This window comes from Anabrus simplex, chromosome 5 (genome assembly GCF_040414725.1).
Source record: "Anabrus simplex isolate iqAnaSimp1 chromosome 5, ASM4041472v1, whole genome shotgun sequence".
Lineage (NCBI taxonomy): Eukaryota > Metazoa > Arthropoda > Insecta > Orthoptera > Tettigoniidae > Anabrus > Anabrus simplex.
Window position 1 is genome coordinate 390,960,280 of NC_090269.1, and position 17,984 is coordinate 390,978,263.

At 38.5% G+C, this 17,984-nt stretch overlaps 1 protein-coding gene across 1 annotated transcript in view; it reads left to right on the top strand.

Annotated features, from left to right (window-relative positions):
* Positions 1-17,984, top strand: part of LOC136874970 (protein TEX261) — a 42,797-nt gene that overhangs the window by 24,420 nt on the left and 393 nt on the right. The window contains exon 4 of the mRNA XM_067148682.2: positions 6,165-6,276. Coding sequence (XP_067004783.1) covers positions 6,165-6,276 — 112 coding nt within the window. The remainder of the gene's footprint in view (positions 1-6,164; positions 6,277-17,984) is intronic.

Here is a 17,984-nt window from a genome sequence, read left to right on the forward strand (position 1 = left end):
TTTTAGTGGGCGGAGTTATTAGTATAGATTTTCTTTCCTTGTCATTTTTCATAGCTCGCTCTCTTTCTGGGGATTCTGTCAGCCAGTAGCGGCGACTAAGGGGGGCGAGGGGGGGCAATTGCCCCCCTCCCACTTTGTAGAGAAAACATAACATTTTTATTCTATTTTAGTCGGCTGAAACTAGAAATTATAAAAATTATTTAAAAAGAATTTGTGCAAATTTTTAATTATTAACAATATTATTATCGAAAATACGCACAAAATGTCATTAGTAGCGGCTAACCGATTTATATAGCGCCACAGCAAGTAGTGGAGACTTCGGAAATGCTATGAGGAAGGGTAACAGGGTTATATTTTTTTCCAAGGTCGTAGACACTGAGGTATGATTTACCTGCCTGCCGCACGCATTCGTCAGTCTGGCAGTCTCTTTAATATTGTTTGTTAGTTTCTTAGAGTGTAGTCAAATACTAAATGATTTTTTAAATTTTATAATCACGCCTTACTTCTGTTTAATTGTAATACTTGTGTAATATAGTTTCATTGGTGAATGTTTTATTGTATAGTATTTAATCAAAATCTCAAAAAATCTATTATTGCCACGCTTAAGTTGGTAAACTCTGTCGAAATTCGCTCAAAGAGCATCAAAAACTCACCATTTTGTAGCTTTTTTTGTTCAGTTTTGTTGTGTATAACCCCCTCCCCACCCGCTTTATCCCACAACCCGGCTACTTTCTGTTTGTATACTTTTTTGCCATCCCCCCTCCCACTTCTAATTCCCAATCGCCACTACTGCTTCCAGCTATGACGGATTCGTGTTTACACCACCAACTTGGAGGTGTTGTGCAAACTGATGCAACCTAGTGCAACTTTCTGTAATATGGACAAAGGAGCTTGACAAAAGTTTTCACCAAAATAATTATCAAATAAATATGTATATGACAGATACAGTCACAATATATAATATATATAATGTTATATAATATGTTATATAAAGTGACGTTCTAATTGAGACTGTCATATTTACAGAGAAACTTTATATGTAGTTCGACCTTTGTATAACATTTCATTTATGACAAGTCATTTTATTTATTTGAGAATCTTACGGTTCTAACAAGGGAACATCGGCAATGGGTAAATCGCCGATCACGATGAAACTTGGAAAACACATTGAGGTACACGTAAAAATGATGTCGGCATCAATTTTGGGTGCCAACATTCATTAGGGCGTTAACCATGGAGCCTAAAAGTTGCGACTTTTCAAACTCCGCGCGATCAGCGATGAATACCTGCTGGCCAATGCTAAGCTGGCACACTGCGTATCTGGAGACACGCCTCTGCACCTCCTCCCCTCCCCGCTCCAATTGGTTCGCCTCCGCACGTTCCCCTTCTCCCCGCGCTTGCTGGCTGCTTAGCTATTCAAGGGAACCGACTGCTTCTTTTCGTACTGTAATTATTGAAATCCTTTAAATTACGTTCCGTTTCACACATAATGATAATAAATAACCTACACTAATATACCCATATTTTATTCAAATGTTAAATTTTCATTCCTGCTAATTCCGGTGAGTAGGTTCGAATCCCACTATCGGCAGCCCTGAAAATGGTTTTCCGTGGTTTCCCATTTTCACACCAGGCAAATGCTGGGGCTGTACCTTAATTAAGGCCACGGCCGCTTCCTTCCAATTCCTAGGCCTTTCCTATCCCATCGTCGCCATAATACCTATCTGTGTCGGTGCGACGTAAAGCCCCTAGCAAAAAAAAAAAAAATCCGGTGAGTTGTCACATTCGTGGGTACAACTCCGAGTCAAGTACCACGGAAACGTGGGATGGGGTACCACGTCCTACCTAAGCTTAAATTATTATTTACTTCTAAAATGCCTTAAAGCTGTCGATAGTGTCCTTTAGAGTGGACATACATACGGAATTAATTAAATTAAATCACCCACCACTAAATAAATCTCCCACCTTTAAACGTTAAATACCTTTTTATGTAAAGAAATTACGTGCCCGGGTAGAGGATCTCGATGAATGTAATGAGATTCGGTACCTCGGGATATGAAAACCTGGTTATAGGTCCAGATCTTCTTTTTATGACCCCTTCCCCCACCCATTTTGCGTACGCTACCAGTTGTGTCATAACGAAACGACATCGCGGACGACAACAACAACAATTATAAACTCCGAGTTTGAAACTTCTGGTACTTTCCTGTATTGTGTACTCTGGTATAAGGAATAGGCCTATAGGTAGAATGTTTTTATTTGTGCTTGTACTGAACGATTTATGTATGTTTTGCAGTGACAGGCTCAACACATTTCAATTGCAGCAATTTTTGTCGAATATAAATTAATTTAATGCATAGGCAACTTTGATATGAGTATGACATGGAATGTAGTAAAGTTTGACGTAGTAAGAAAAGCCTTGAAACATAAAAACGATGTGCATTTATATGCAATAGATATACAGTAATCACAGGCAGACCTGTAGTCTTACTGTACCGGTACTTTTGCGTTATAGCTGACGAAGGTCTATGTATTCAACAAGTACCGATATTATAGTATCATACTACAGTCTTCTGGGTATAATGGCAGTTACATACGCAAAAAGTTAAATGGGTATTGTAAAAACTGGTACAACAAAAAACAATTACAAGGCAACACAATAAATGACTCTGTAACAATTACATCGGGCAAACTCCCCGTCAATAACTGATAGTAAGCAAAAACAATCTTTGGTCTATTCGAAACATTAAAAAATAGTGAAAAGAAAACCGAAACAAATCACAATTAACAACAGGCACCGTACTTTTTTTTGCTAATTGCTTTACGTCACACGGACACAGATAGGTCTTATGGCGATGATGGGATAGGAAAGGCCTAGGAGTTGGAAGGAAGTGGCCGTGGCCTTAATTAAGGTACAACCCCAGCATTTGCCTGGTGTGAAAATGGAAAACCACGGAAAACCATCTTCAGGGCTGCCGACAGTGGGATTCGAACCCACTATCTCCCGGATGCAAGCTCACAGCCGCGCGCTTCTAACCGCAAGGCCAACTTGCCCAGTGCAAGCGTTTTCATAAACATTTCAGAGAATGTAAACTGACTAATACAACTTGGAAATTACAAAGGAGAGATATGAGGAAGGCTGATAGAGTACGCAAAGTGTAGCACCGGTTCTCTTCGACAGCTAAACGGCCGGCAAGCACGGGGTGAAGGGGAACATGCAGCGGCGAACCAATTGGAGCGGGGAGGGGAGGAGGTGCAGAGGCGTGTCTCCAGATATGCAGTGTGCCAGCTTAGCATTGGCCAGGTATTCATCGCTGATCGCGCGGAATTTGAAATGTCGCAACTTTTAGGTCCCGTAGTTAACGCCCTAATGAATGTTGGCACACAAAATTGATGCCGACATCATTTTAACGTGTGCCTCAATGTGTTTTCCAAGTTTCATCGCGATCGGCGATTTACCCATTGCCGATGTTTGCTTGTAAGTCAAACTCAATACTTTCAAAGTTCTCACTTGAGTGAAAAGAATTATGTTGTGTTAAGTGTCGTTCAAATCGTGACTTCAAGATTTTGAAATTGTGATTATTTGAAGTTTTCTCCAGAATCTTTTAGGGGCGTCATAAGTCCCATATTAAGAGTGTTTTTATGTGCATTGATGTAATGATGATATGTTTATTTAGGATTGCCTGTTCTCATATTTGGCTGAAGATGACACTCACCAGCATCGAAACTAGCTCCTAGTAAATATTATAACTTGATTAGTTTAATATTAGTATTGAAAAGGTTGATTTTTAATTTTACTTATCTATTATTATCGGTTCAATTTGGACTTAAATTCTTAAATATAAAAAAAGTAGTTGTACTAGGAGATACAGAAGTATTCTGTGTGTGCAATTCTTGCTGACACAGTCCATTTTTGTGTTTCCATGTGAGTGTGTTAGATTCAGTGTATATTATTTACTTGTGCTTTTTCATTTACTAGCATGGTGGATATCACCAAGGAGGAAAGGATTAATAAAGTACTTATGAGTGTGGAAAAAGATTTTGATCGGAATGACTCGCTTTTATGGGCGCAGATTTCGGCTTGTCGGCTTCGTTTTGATGGAAGTGAAGATGAACTTGATGAAAATACTGAACTGACTGTGGCTTCAGAAGAAGATAAATTTGAAGAAAATGCTCAAGAGACAGATAGTGAAGTATCAGTGGAGTCAGAATATGGAGAGAATATTCCACCACATTACATTTGCAAAGACGGCGAAACTGTTTGGAATATTCATTGTGCTAAGAAAACGTAGTCTTACGATGAGACGAAATATTGTAATTCATTTACTGGGCCCTGAAGGGGAGGCTAAAATTATTTGTACCGCTTTACAGGAGTGGGAATTATTTTTTCTGAATAACATTTTGGACGACATAGTAACGTACACCAATATACTGCTTGAGAAGAAACGTGATAAATTTCAAAAGAACCATGATGCAAGAGACACTGATCTTGCCGGAATTAAAGCCATGATTGGACTTTTGTATCTGGCTGGAGTTCGTAAGACAAAGTATCTCAACCTTTCTGATTTATGGAGCACAGATGAAGCTGGGATCAATCTGTTTCGAAATACAAGGTTTCTGGAAAGGTAGAAGATGTAGTAAGAAGCAATAAATTTTGAATACGACTGACAGAACTAAGATCGAAAAGTTGTCTGATTTAGGAAACTGACTTGATATATTCTAATAACAACCCAGTTTATGTAGTGTAGCCTATAATGATAGAATATGAAATGTTTATAACAGCAAATATGGTGAAATTGTCTTTGTCTAGATCATGTACAAATAATCCATGTACTGTATCTTAATGCATGGCTAAATTTACACCTATTGCACAAAAGAGTGTTATTTAACTTATGCTGAATAAATAAGATATGGCTCAGACGCAGCATTCTTTATTGCTAGCTCCTATCCATGCGGGCAGAAGTTCCACGTGCGCCCTTTCACATAATCAAACCTGGCTCGGCCTCTCCCGGGTTAACATGTTCGATACTCAGAAGTGTCATTTGTGTGTTTCAAACAGTAAGAAATATAATAATGTCCAATATACCATCTAAATATATAGATGCTGTCTGGCTCCTTGACTGAATGGTCAGTGTTTTGGCCTTCAGTTCAGAGGGTGCTGGGTTTGATTCCTGGCTGGGCCATGGATTTTATCTGTGTATGGTTAATTCCAGGGGACGGGGTATGGGTATTTGTGTTTGTCTCGGTACATATTTTTTCATGTAAACGCATCACATCACTCTACCAACCACCTCGGAAACACGCCTGGTGAATATATCCCTCCATGTAGGGTTGGCATCAGGAAGGATATCCAGCCCTAAAACTGGGCCAAATCCATGCCAAGTGCCGAACCCTAAAAAATGAGATTAAGGTTAGAAAAAGAAGAATCATATATGGATACAGCATTTAGTATTAAATTCATTAATTGTGCTTTAGTCTAATTGCAAAATTTTGGATTGGTAATATTGATGAATAAAACCGTAACTTATCACTGGAGTTTGGGTAAATATTATGAGGAGGGCCTGTTCCAAAGGTGCTGTTTCCATCTTAAGAAAGTTGTTGGGAAAAGCGCGAGAAACATATAATAAAAGGCACATGGAACGTACCCATGATAAGGTTTGGTACAACTTTTAAGGAATTACATCTTTGTCCTCTGGATTGTTCGTGGCAATCGATAGTACTCAACTCCTGTAATGCATGTGGGCGAAATCCTGATTTATTTTTTGGAAGTGGAAATAGCACCCTTTGAACAGACATTTTTCATATACCTTCTGAGTGCAAATATTTTGAAAATGGTACCCACCTATGTGATTCTAAGTCAAAATTCTTCCCCTTCTCAAGAGTTATAATAGTATTTTCTAGAACTTCCACCATAAGAGTGCTTCATATTTCGAACTGAAGGTGGAAGCACCAGGGTCTGTATCATGTATCATGTATGGATAGTGGAAAGTTAAATGATTATTGCAAAATGCAAGGACCACCTTAAAATTTTATATCCAAATACTCCTGATATATTCCTACTCATTGTAGCAGTTTGGATCCTTACAATACCTAGCTTTTAATGATCATAATAATTATACAGTTTTATTTTTCAGTGTCATGTCATGACTGCCTTGTCTTTGCAGGTTATGGCATATTTCACACTTTGCCTCTGGCTGGTTCCATTTGCTCTTTTTGTGTCATTGTCGGCAAATGAGAACATTCTTCCCACTTTAGCGGAAACTCGACCTTTATTAGGTAAGAGCTTGCCGTATTTTATTTAATTGTTAAGCAATGGTAGTTAGTAGTTCTAAGAATGTAATGGCTTTTAATAACCATTATGTAGCATATTCCTGTAATTCATCTATCATCATAATCATCAGAGCCTGATCAATCTTTTTTGGAACAGAGGCCTCCCCCCATTATCTTTCAGGTTCTTCTGTCTTGGATATTCATCCACAATGGCCTCACAGTTTGCCTCACTATATGTGATCTAGGCAATGGATGTCCTGTTCTCCATTGTCTGTCTCTCGGATACACTCTGTTAGATCAATATGTCCTCTCTACAAAAGCGATATGAGATAAAAGGGAAAAAAAGAAGAAGAAAATCAAATGAGGCAGTAGCGTGCCTTAAACCCAAAATGCTCACATGGAAATCTGGGATGCTACCACTAGATCAGTGGTGCAGCAAATGTTCACATCCAAATTGCCAGCTTGTATGCAGGCCAATGGTACAAATCCTCAAACATGTCTGTTTAGTTTTGACGGTGATAAACCTCCCGAGCTTTGAATGAAATTGGTGACCCAATAGTTTGGGCTCCCATTGTAAGAGGAAGGAGAACATTATCATAGAGTTTTCTTGGGTACTTAATATGCAGAGGTTTATCTGCACTTCTACACCTTTTAGAACAATTTTAAATTGTCACGTTCATTACCAATTGCCCTAATTGCTGCATATCTCTTCTGTAACATAACTACTCAAGTTTATTGGCAAAGTGTGTATTAAACAAATGTATATTAAAGAATAAGACAAGAAATGTTTATTAGAAAAGACAGTAGTACAGGTTGAGCTACCTACAAAGTTTGACACTGATTCTTCAGAACAAGAGTCCAATCAGTTTTTGTCAGGAAGCGTGTTCAACATGAATGAACCAAAACATAACGTTGGGTAAAGAACAAGTGCTTAGTTTAACAGAACCTGGAAGCTCCAACACAAAGCAGGGGTCATTCTGTTCATTCAGCTTATATTTTGATATTAATCAGATATGAACATTTTCCTTTTTTGCTTTCTTTTTCTTCTCCATAAGACCTTCTAGGAAGATAGCGAAGTGATTATTATTCACCTCTGCTTCACATCACTGCTACATGTTCCACTAGCTCAGTCCACACTTGATGGCAGCATCAAACACCTTCAAACTTCCAGAAAGCTCCATGCCATGTGTTTCCAGTTGCTATTGCAGTGACTATAAAATTTTGATTTTGTACTCATTCTGCACATTGTTTCTGAGGTTAACTATGGCATTACTGCCTCAATATTTAATGTGAGAACAGGAAACGGGGTGGACTAGGGAGCGGTGATAAGAGTGTAGGGATATGGGCGCCAAGTAGGGATGGCATACAAATGTTAGTGTTGAACTGTAGAAGTATTGTAAAGAAAGGAATAGAATTAAGTAATTTAATAGATATATACTTACCAGATTTTTAATAGGAGTTGAGTCTTGGTTGAGAAATTATGTAATGAGTGCAGAAATTTTCTCACGGAACTGGCGTGTTTACAAAGACTTATAAAAATAAAAATCTTCCACCATTTTGATACTTTTGCATTTTAGCAAACCAATTAATTACACACAGTACATGTTTCATTCTTTATTAGAACATCTTCAGCTGTTTACATAGCTTAGGTGATTCACTAAGTGTTTATCTTCTTAAGTACATTATAATCAGGTACCTTGTTCTTCTTAAATGCTACGTAAATATAAATTGAATTCAAATGAATTAAAACAATGTGGTGTTTAAATGGGTTAGTGAAATGAGATGGAATGAATATACTTATAGTTAGCCTATTTTTAAAAACTATTTCTATTCATATGAACACAAGATGGAAGGCTGCTTCAAACGTAGCTCCTCCAAGGTCACATTAGGAAAGGATTTTGACAACAGCAAAAATATGGGGAAGCTCCTTTATCATTAGCAAACGGCAATCAGCTTCAAGGCTCCGTAACTAACCCAATTAAGATATGTTATGTAAGTTCAAAAACAAATAGCTGCCACCTTGGAGGGAGTGGATGAAGTGAACACTTAACAATATTCAGAACAGTGTCAAAGGAAAGTCATACATTTTTCAAAAACCTTTTACTGGAAGACAAGCGAAATAGGAATAGTTTTTTAAAATAGGCTAACTATAAGTATATTCATTCCATCTCATTTCACTAACCCATTTAACCACTAGATTGTTTTCATTCATTTTAATTCAATTTATATTTACGTAGCATTTAAGAAGAACAAGGTACCTGATTATAATGTACTTAAAAAGATAAACACTTAGTGAATCACCTAAGCTATGTAGACAGCTGAAGATGTTCCACAAAAAATGAAACATGTACTGTGTGTAATTAATTGATTTGCTAAAATGAAAATATAAGTATAAAAAAGGTGGGAGATTTTTATTGTTATAAGTCTTTGTAAATAGGATTTGATACGGAAAATGAAGCTGATTTCTTGCAAACTGGAGTGTTTATCATAGAGACAGGATAGGAATGGTAGGAGGGGAAGTATTCATTCTGGTGAAAGGAGAATTTGTAAGCTACAAAAAATTTAAGATGACAAACATGAAATTCTAGATGTAAGCCTCATCTCTAAAGATAGTTGGCAACTCTATGTTTTAGGAGTATATTGACCTAGAAAGGGTGATGCAGATGCTGATTCAGAATTATTTGATAAGATAATCAGGTATATCCCTTTCAGACCTGAAGGAAAACTGGAGGTGTGAATTTTTGTTTGTACATCAAAAAAATGAAATGCCCTTAAATACTTATATTTACAGTTTATTTTACAAAATAACAAGTGGGCTGATGACCTTCAATGTTAGGCCCCTTTAAACAACAAGCAAAATAAAAAGTAACATTAAAAAAAAGCACCCACACAATTGTGCGTGTCAGGACTTAATTCAGTACTTACAAAAAAAAATTCAACTCGGTACATGTGAATATACACATATACTTGATCAAATGTTCTATTTTACAGTGTGGAATGATTTAAAACAATTGAAATCTTTGTTCAAACACAAGTGTACATTACATTTCTTACACCGAGTATGAGTTTTTCTTTTACAAGCCCTTTTGGCGGCAGCACCGTGCTGTCAGACCTGAAAGAGAACTGGAGGAATGAATTTTTGTTTTTACATCAAAAACTAACAAAAATGCTCTTAAATACGTATGTTTATGATTTATTTTACAAAATAAAAACTATCATCTGAAAAACAGTACCCACACAATTGTGCATATCAGGACTTAATTCACTCCTTACCCAAGGAAAATCACCTCGGTTCATGTTAATATACACATGCACATAATCAAATGTTATATTTTATAGTGTGGAACGATTGAAAACCATTAAAATCTTATACATTACATTCTGTACATAGAGTATAGATTCTGCTTTTACAGTCCTTTTGGTATCAACACCCAACACTCCCGCAGGCATTGCCTGTAGGGAAACCTAACCCGCACAATTGTGCATATCAACATTCAAAACCTTATGGTATTACATATAATGTTGTATCTTCACAATTTATATTCACTAGAGTAGAACGCAGCCGGGAAGGCAGTTTGAAGAGGGTTGCGCAGTAATATTCGCGCCCGTTGTAGTATGACCTGTGTTCCGCTGAGCCAATAGCATCATTTCAGTAAGAGGTGCCTGTTTGTGCGGGTCACAAGTGAATATTTCGAGTTTTATTAGTAAATATCACAATCAACGAACTTAGGGAATTATTTGCGTGTGTAAGATGGATCCAGGAAGAACAAAAGGACAACTATTGCATCGACAGGTGAGGCGTTCAGCGGTGGGGAAGGTGAGGAACGTGATGTTGCCACGCCTCAAAAGAAGACAGCACTCGCGTGTGGTATCGGCCTGCAAACAGTGCAGAGGATAACAAGCTACGGAAATAAAAATAATGCAGTGTTCAGGTCCCCAGGGAAGAACCTTAAGAGGACGAAGCCAGTGACGGATCTAGATGATGTCGATAAAAATGTTCTGCGTACAACTATTTGATATGCATAAAAACGGCAAATATCCTACGCCATTTCAACTGGTCGCGAAAATGAAGGCAGCAGTGGGATTTAAAGGCAGTAAAGTTTCTATACTACGGATTCTGAAAAAAATTGGTTTCTTCCTTAAGAAATGCAATGACGGGACGCCGTGCGGTTAGAGGCGCGCGGCTGTGAGCTTGCATCCGGGAGATAGTGGGTTCGAATCCCACTGTCGGCAGCCCTGAAGATGGTTTTTTTGTGGTTTCCCATTTTCACACCAGGCAAATGCTGGGGCTGTACCTTAACCTTTTCCATCCCATGCCCGAGTTAACTCGGATGTCAACATTTCTCCCGCTGTCCCAAACACGAATTAACTCGGATTTAAAGTAATGCGCTCTTGTTCACTTCCGAGTTCAGTCCAACGCTGTTGACATGCTTTGTTCAGATGACAGACGATTCATAAATCGCCTTACCGTTTTTGACGATAATTATGTGCCTTGTGTTTTTCTTTCACAGCTGTCTTCTGAGATCGGTGCACGGGAGTGTAAAGAAAGCATAACGAAAGATTATATTTTAGAGCTTTTAGGTAATGACGATGAGTCTGATTTTTTATGAATATAGTGGAGATAAGTTGCAGTGAAACAAGCTGTCAACATTTATCACGCCAAGTTTTTTCAAGTTTTGGGAAAAGTGTTAGGAGAAAACTATTGCTAATATTGTCGTTCCATGACTTTTCGGTAGGTGTGTAAATACAAAGTATTTATGGCCTATTACAACCACTGTCGAAACGTCCAGAAAAATCTGGTATGGGGCATGCATAAGGCTGAAAAAACTTGGGAGTGAAAAGGTTAATTAAGGCCACGGCTGCTTCCTTCAAACTCCTAGGCCTTTCCTATCCTATCTTATTGTCGCCATAAGACCTATCTGTGTCAGTGCGACATAAAGCCACTAGCAAAAATAAAATTACGGGACGAAACCCCTGATGTAAGGGTTGACATTGTTGTAGTTAGAATAACCTTCTTGAGAACAATTCATAAAATAAGAGAAGCCAGGAAGACCGAGCTCGATAGCTGCAGTTGCTTAAGTGCGGCCAGTATCCAGTATTCGGGAGATAGTGGGTTCGAACCCCACTGTCGGCAGCCCTGAAGATGGTTTTCTCGTGGTTTCCCATTTTCACACCAGGCGAATGCTGGGGCTGTACCTTAATTAAGGCCACGGCCCCCTCCTTCCCAGTCTTAGCCCTTTGCTGTCCCATCGTCGCCGTAAGACCTATCTGTGTCAGTGCGACATAAAGCCAATAGCAAAAAAGAAGCCAGGAAGTCTTTAATATTCTATCTAGACGAGATGTGGGTGAATCAGATTTATTTATTTAGCGTATGACATTAAAAATAAAAACGCACAGTCACAAATTAAATATACAATACACTATGTAGGTTACAGTATCACCTTCAAGCTCTGCAAATAGTCTATACAAGAAGGATTTGGGTCAAGAAAGTCTTTTGGGTTACCCTGATAAGCACTCAGGGGACACTGTTCCACTATATGATGAACTGTTGGCTTCCGGGGAGGGAAGTTTGCCCCATTTATAGAGGAAGTCAGCGCACCTTTCATGGCCTGTCCTGATACAATTGAGGGTTGTCCAGGTTTTGCGAGGTAGGTCAAATCCTTTTGGTATTCTTGTAATACAGGGGAAGTTCTGATACTCAGCTGGAGCCATGGAAGTCCATTCTTGAATCCAATCCTGCTGCAGGCTGACTTTGTCAACCAGGATTTTGGCGGTCCTTATTGGTGGATTGGGTGAATCAGAATCACACCAATAGTGCCTGTTGAAAAATGAGTGATGGTTCTGGAGGATTGAGGGTACCAATTGGTAAGGGGGGGAGAAGCATCATTGTGTGCCAGCTTGGTTCATCTGCTTCTGATCCCCAAATTTGAACCTCCCCAACTTGGCCTGTTCACTGATGTTGAGGAGATTTTGATTTTTCCAGTGATCATGGACGTATCAGTTTCTCTTGTACCAAGTTTTTAAGTGTCTAGGGAGCTTAAAATTGCTTCAATAATGCATGTACTGTATCTGTATACATATCTGCATTTTGCCTTTCATTTCTCTCAACGCCCATTTACCTTCCTCAATATCTTGAAAATTTCCCTCAACACTTTCTCGGGGTGTAACTCTTTCGCTGCGCTAGTTTTAAACAGATCACTTACAGAAAAACGTAATTTTTTTGTATTTTCCAAGTGAACTGAAACTTACTTTTTCTTAGGGTTAGTGTCATTCAGCACCATTGCACCATTTTTAACTCAACTTCGGCAAACTAGCAGCGACATTTGACCTTGAAACACACATTATTGTGATACATCTCCGAACATGGAACTGGACACATTGCAGGCTCTCCTGGGCAATTTTTACAAAAAAAATACTGTCTGTTTTCTCTTGCACAGTCCCATTCCTTTCTTTGAACATTTTGCTGGTAATATGGAACAAACAACACAATTAGGTTTGTGACTCTTGTCCTGCTGCTCCGCAAGAAAGTGCCTCTCCGTCAGGCGCGCTTGGGGTATGTAATCAGGTCTTCCTAGTTTCCGTGGCAGACTGTGCTGATACTCTCGTAGAAGTCCCATCATGACAGAATTTCTGAAGCCAGGAGCACTAAATTGCCCCTTTTTTTTTAAGCTTATTATACAATATTCTTCCATTCATTAGTGCAGTTTCAGTGTCATCCTGCTAGTCCAATACAAAATGAAGATCATCCTCGTTCCAAATTTACTGAACAGGCTTAATCAGAATAGGCCACTAAAAGATTGAAGATTCATTACTAATGTTGTTCCGCGCGCTCATAGCTGCCTAGTGAAGCCTGCTATCTGCCAGACAGCTGACAGGAATGTTGGCGGGCGGGTGAAAGATAACAAATAAACATAGGTCCAGTATTGGTGGCAACGTTTTCAAACAATGCTTAGTACATAGTCAGTAGATGACTATAGATGTTTGTATTATTAAATGCGCCTTTATTAAAGAAGTGCGCGGAAACTATAGCAGGAAAGTACCAAGTCCACAAAAGTCAATTACCGCAGTAAATCCTATAGGGAAGTAAGTCGACAAAAGTCTACTTCCGCAGTGAAAGAGTTAATGTTAAAAATTAATTTGGACTTTCAGGAAACTTTCAAGCCCATGAAAAATATAGGCCTTCGCTTTGGAATTCAAGATACAACTGGATGAAAAAATGTTCACACTTTTGTGCTGTTATGAGTAGCCAAATTGGCATCACCGCACCTCATACTTCTGTCTCTGTGCAGTCGAAGATACGAAACCACCCTCCTGGCTGCGTTCTACTCTAACCAGTTTACACACTTCATTGATTGTATTTTGATATTCAGTAAAGCTTGTAGATTAATATGAATGCAATAAATAAATAAATACTTACTTTTGGCATTACTGCTTCCCGCCATCTTGCCGATCAACTGTATTTTTAAACTCTTCTTCCTGAACTCTGGTGGTCAAGCGCTAAATAAAAACAACTGAAGTACATGCTCCATGTCCCGCACAAGCACTGCAGTCCGGACTAACACCAAGAGAACGTCAAATATCTCAGACATAAATAAAATACAATTCCCCACAATTGTGCATACACAGTCTGAAAGGGATATGGGAAACGATACAGAAAGGAACGTGATAGTAGCAAGTGATTTGAATTTACCAAATGTCAATTGGGAAGGTGTGGTGAATGACAAGAAGCATGACCAACAAATGACAAATAGCTTAATCTGGGAAGGACAGCTAAATCAGAAAGTGATGGAACCAACTAGAGAGAAATCTGTACGAGGTGATGGTAAAACCAGATGGGCTAGTAACAGATGATATTAGTGTTCACGAACCTGTTTTTGTCGTAGTTAAAAATAAATGTTATAGAAAGGAAGATCATAAAAGTAGGACTTAGGCAGGATATATGGCTGATAAGACAGGCATGAAGGAGTTTAAAAAATGTAATTATGATCACTTGAAAACAGTAAATAAAAATGTAAACAGTCTGTGGGATAGATTTAAAGCAGTTGTTGAGAAATGTAAAAACATGTGTGTACCTTTAAAGGTGGTAAGGAATGGTAAAGACCCACTTTATTATAGCAGAGAAATAGAGAGACTAAGAAGGAGGTGCAGATTGGAAAGAAATACAGTAGTTAGAAATGGCTGTGGAAGTAAGGAGAAATTGAAGGAACTTACTAGGAAATTGAATCTAGCAAAGAAGTCAGCTAAGGTTAACGTGATGGCAAGCATAATTGGCAGTCATACAAATTTTAGTGAAAATGGGAGGGTATGCATAGGTACTTCAAGGCAGAAACAGGTTCCAAGAAGGACATTCCAGGAATCATTAATGAACAAGGGGAGTTTGTATACGAGGATCTAGAGAAGGCAGAAGTATTCAGTCAGCATTATGTAAAGATTGTTGATTACAGGGAAAATGTCCAGATAGAAGAGGTGACTAATACTATTGAAGTATTGAAATTTACCTACAATAACACACATTTACAAGCAGATACAAATGTTGAATAGAAAAGCAGCAGCAATTGATAAGATTTATGGGAATATACTAAAGACAATGGGTTGTGATATAGTACTATGTCTGAAATACTTATTTGATTACTGTTTGCATGAAGGAACTGTACCAAATTAATGGAGAGTTGCTATAGTAGCCCCTGAATATAAAGGAAAGGGTGATAAACATAAAGCTGAAAATTACAGGCCAGTCAGTTTGACGTGGTAATGTAAGCTTTGGGAAAGCATTCTTTCTATTTATTTATTTATTTATTTATTTATTTATTTATTTACATAGTTTACGCCCACATTGGAGCACTTAAATCAATCCATATACACTACAGTCTTCACAGTCTGCAGTCTTTCTGATTATATTAGACATGTTTGCAAAATTGATAACAGGTTTGATAGAAAGCAGTTCGGGTTTAGAAAATTTATTCCACTGAAGCTTAACTTGTAGGATTCCACCAAGATATAGCAGATATCCTAGATTTGGGAGGTCAAATGGACTGTATTGCAATCAACCTATCCAAGGCAGGGTAGATCATGGGAGACTACTGGCAAAAATGAGTGTGATTTGACTAGACAAAAGAGTGACTGAATAGGTGGCTATATTTCTAGATAATAGAACTCAGAGAATTAGAGTAGGTGAAGCATTAACTGATCCTGTAACCATTAAAAGGAGAATTCATCAAATCAGTATTATCGGACCTTTGTTTCCTTATATATACATACTGTTCATGAAGGGGTGTAAAAAATAACAGGAATTTTTTTTTTGGTGTGTTTCAATAATCCCGCGCTGGAGTTTGCAAGTGGTAGTACTGGAAAGGTCTGACCTTGAGTGATACAGTGCGAAGCACGTCACTCGCCTCAAGCTTCTCAGTTGCAGGGGAGCAGCTGTGGAGGGTGGTTGTGTTTGCTGTACCCAACATGGATCTTGCAGCAGCTTGCTTCAAATGGATTTGGTGTTCTCCTGGACAAAACTCCAACTCAAACAGTGGAAATGTCGTGGCAAGCTTACAGAGAGGAAGCCATTGGAAGGATGCAAGCTTTTGAGTGGCACAAATGCTTTAGGGAGGATAAAACTGATCTTGAGGATGCTCCACGCCCCGGAAGAAAACCAACAACACTGTGAACACAACTGATGTCATGTTGTGTGAAGACCACCGATTAACCATCGAACAGATTGCTGGAATGATAAACATCTCCTGTGGATCAGCCAATGTTCTAGTGCGTAGAAAAGTTTCAGCGAAGTGGGTGCCACATGTGATGAATGATGAACGGAAGGCTCACCTTGTGATGGCACGTCAAGAATGAAAATGGAGACTTCGGCGACAACCATATTTTTTTCGACAGGGTTATCACATGTGATGAGTCCTGGTTTCATCATTACAGTATGTCCCAGAGACGAAACAACCTAGTGCCCAATGGAAACATCCTTCCAGTCCAAGACCCAAAAAGTCCAAAGTTCAGGCGAGTGCAGGAAAAGTAATGCACTTTTTTTAAAATATATATTTAAGCTGATTACTATTGTGGGGTGTTAAAAGGGCCACTGAAAAGAAAAATTGCCGGAAAAAGACCAAACTTTGCTCAAATGGGATGGATCCTGCACCCGGACAACGCAGCTTCACATCAGGCAATCAAGACACAATAACCGAATTGAGGTGATGCCACATCCACGTTATTCACCGAACCTAGCACCATGTGACTTCTACCTATTTCCTGCAGTGAAAAAGGAACCTTGGGGTCGTCATTTTCAAAGTGATCAAGAAGTAAACAATGCAATTTCGAGTATACTCAACAGACTATCAAGAAAGGACTTCGGGGAGTGTTTTGAACAGTGGAGTGGATCCTGGAACCGATGTATTGTCTCTGAGGGAGAATACATTGATGGTCTGTAAGTGAATTTGAATAAAGGTAGCCAGTATTTTGTTGTAATAAAATCTTTCTGGTTTAATTTTTTGACACCCCCTCGTATAAATGATATGAATAAAGGACTAGAATCGAGGTCAGACTTTTTGTGGATGATGTTATACTGTATAGAGTAATGAATAAGTTACAAGATTGTGGGCAACTGCAAAAAAGACCTCGACAGAGTTGTGAGATGGACAGCAGGCAATGGTATGATGATAAATGGGTTTTAAAAGTCAGATTGTAAGTTTTACTAATAAGAAAGGTCTTCTCAGGTTTGATTACTGTGTTGATGGGGTGAAAGTTCCTTATCGGCATCACTATAAGTAAGTAACTAGGTGTTAATGTAAGGAAGAGTCTTCATTGGGATAATCACACAAGTGGGATTGTAAATGGTTACGAGGGTATTGAGGGGTCGTAGTAAGGATGTAAAGGAGAGGGCATATAAGTCTTTGGTAAGACCCCAACTAGAGCATGGTTCCAGAGTACGGGACCCTCACTGGGATACGCAATTTGAGAACTGGAAAAAATCCAGAGAAAAGCAGCTTGGTTGTTCTGGGTGATTTCCGACAAAAGAGTAGTATTCACAACTAAGTATTTTTTATTTTCCACCTTGTCGATACAAAAATACTTACTTGTGAATCTGTGTAAGTGCGATACGGACCATGAAGCTGATTTTATGTAAAAGAGTAGTGTTGGGAAAATGTTGCAAAGTTTTGACTGGGAAGACGTGGGAGAAAGGAGACGAGCTGCTCGAGTAGATGAATAAGTTTGAGTGGTGTTTTTAAAAGTAGGAAAGATCACAGTATGAAGATAAAGTTGGAATTTAGGAGTACAAATTGTGGCAAATATTTGTTTAGAGGAAGAGGAGTTAGGGATTGGAGTAATTTACCAAGGGATATGTTCAATAAATTTCCAAATTCTTTGCAGTTATTTAAGAAAAGGCTAGGTAAACGACATAGGAAATTTGCCACCTTGGCGACTGCTCTAAATGCAGATCAGTGGTGATTGATTGATTGATTGATTGATTGATTGATTGATTGATCGATCGATTGATTGATTGAATACAGTCTGCTGCATATTATGTGTTTTACTGAAGTCTGAAAGACTCGTGCATGAACAAATATACTTTGGTTTTCGTAATTTAACACAAAAACAAAATAATTACTAAGTTTTATTGAGATATGTGGCTGCATTAAAAATATTCATTTGCATGTATTTCTCAACAGTAGTCATAACAGTAATTTTGGAAATAAAACTTGTCTATTTCTAAGGGTATT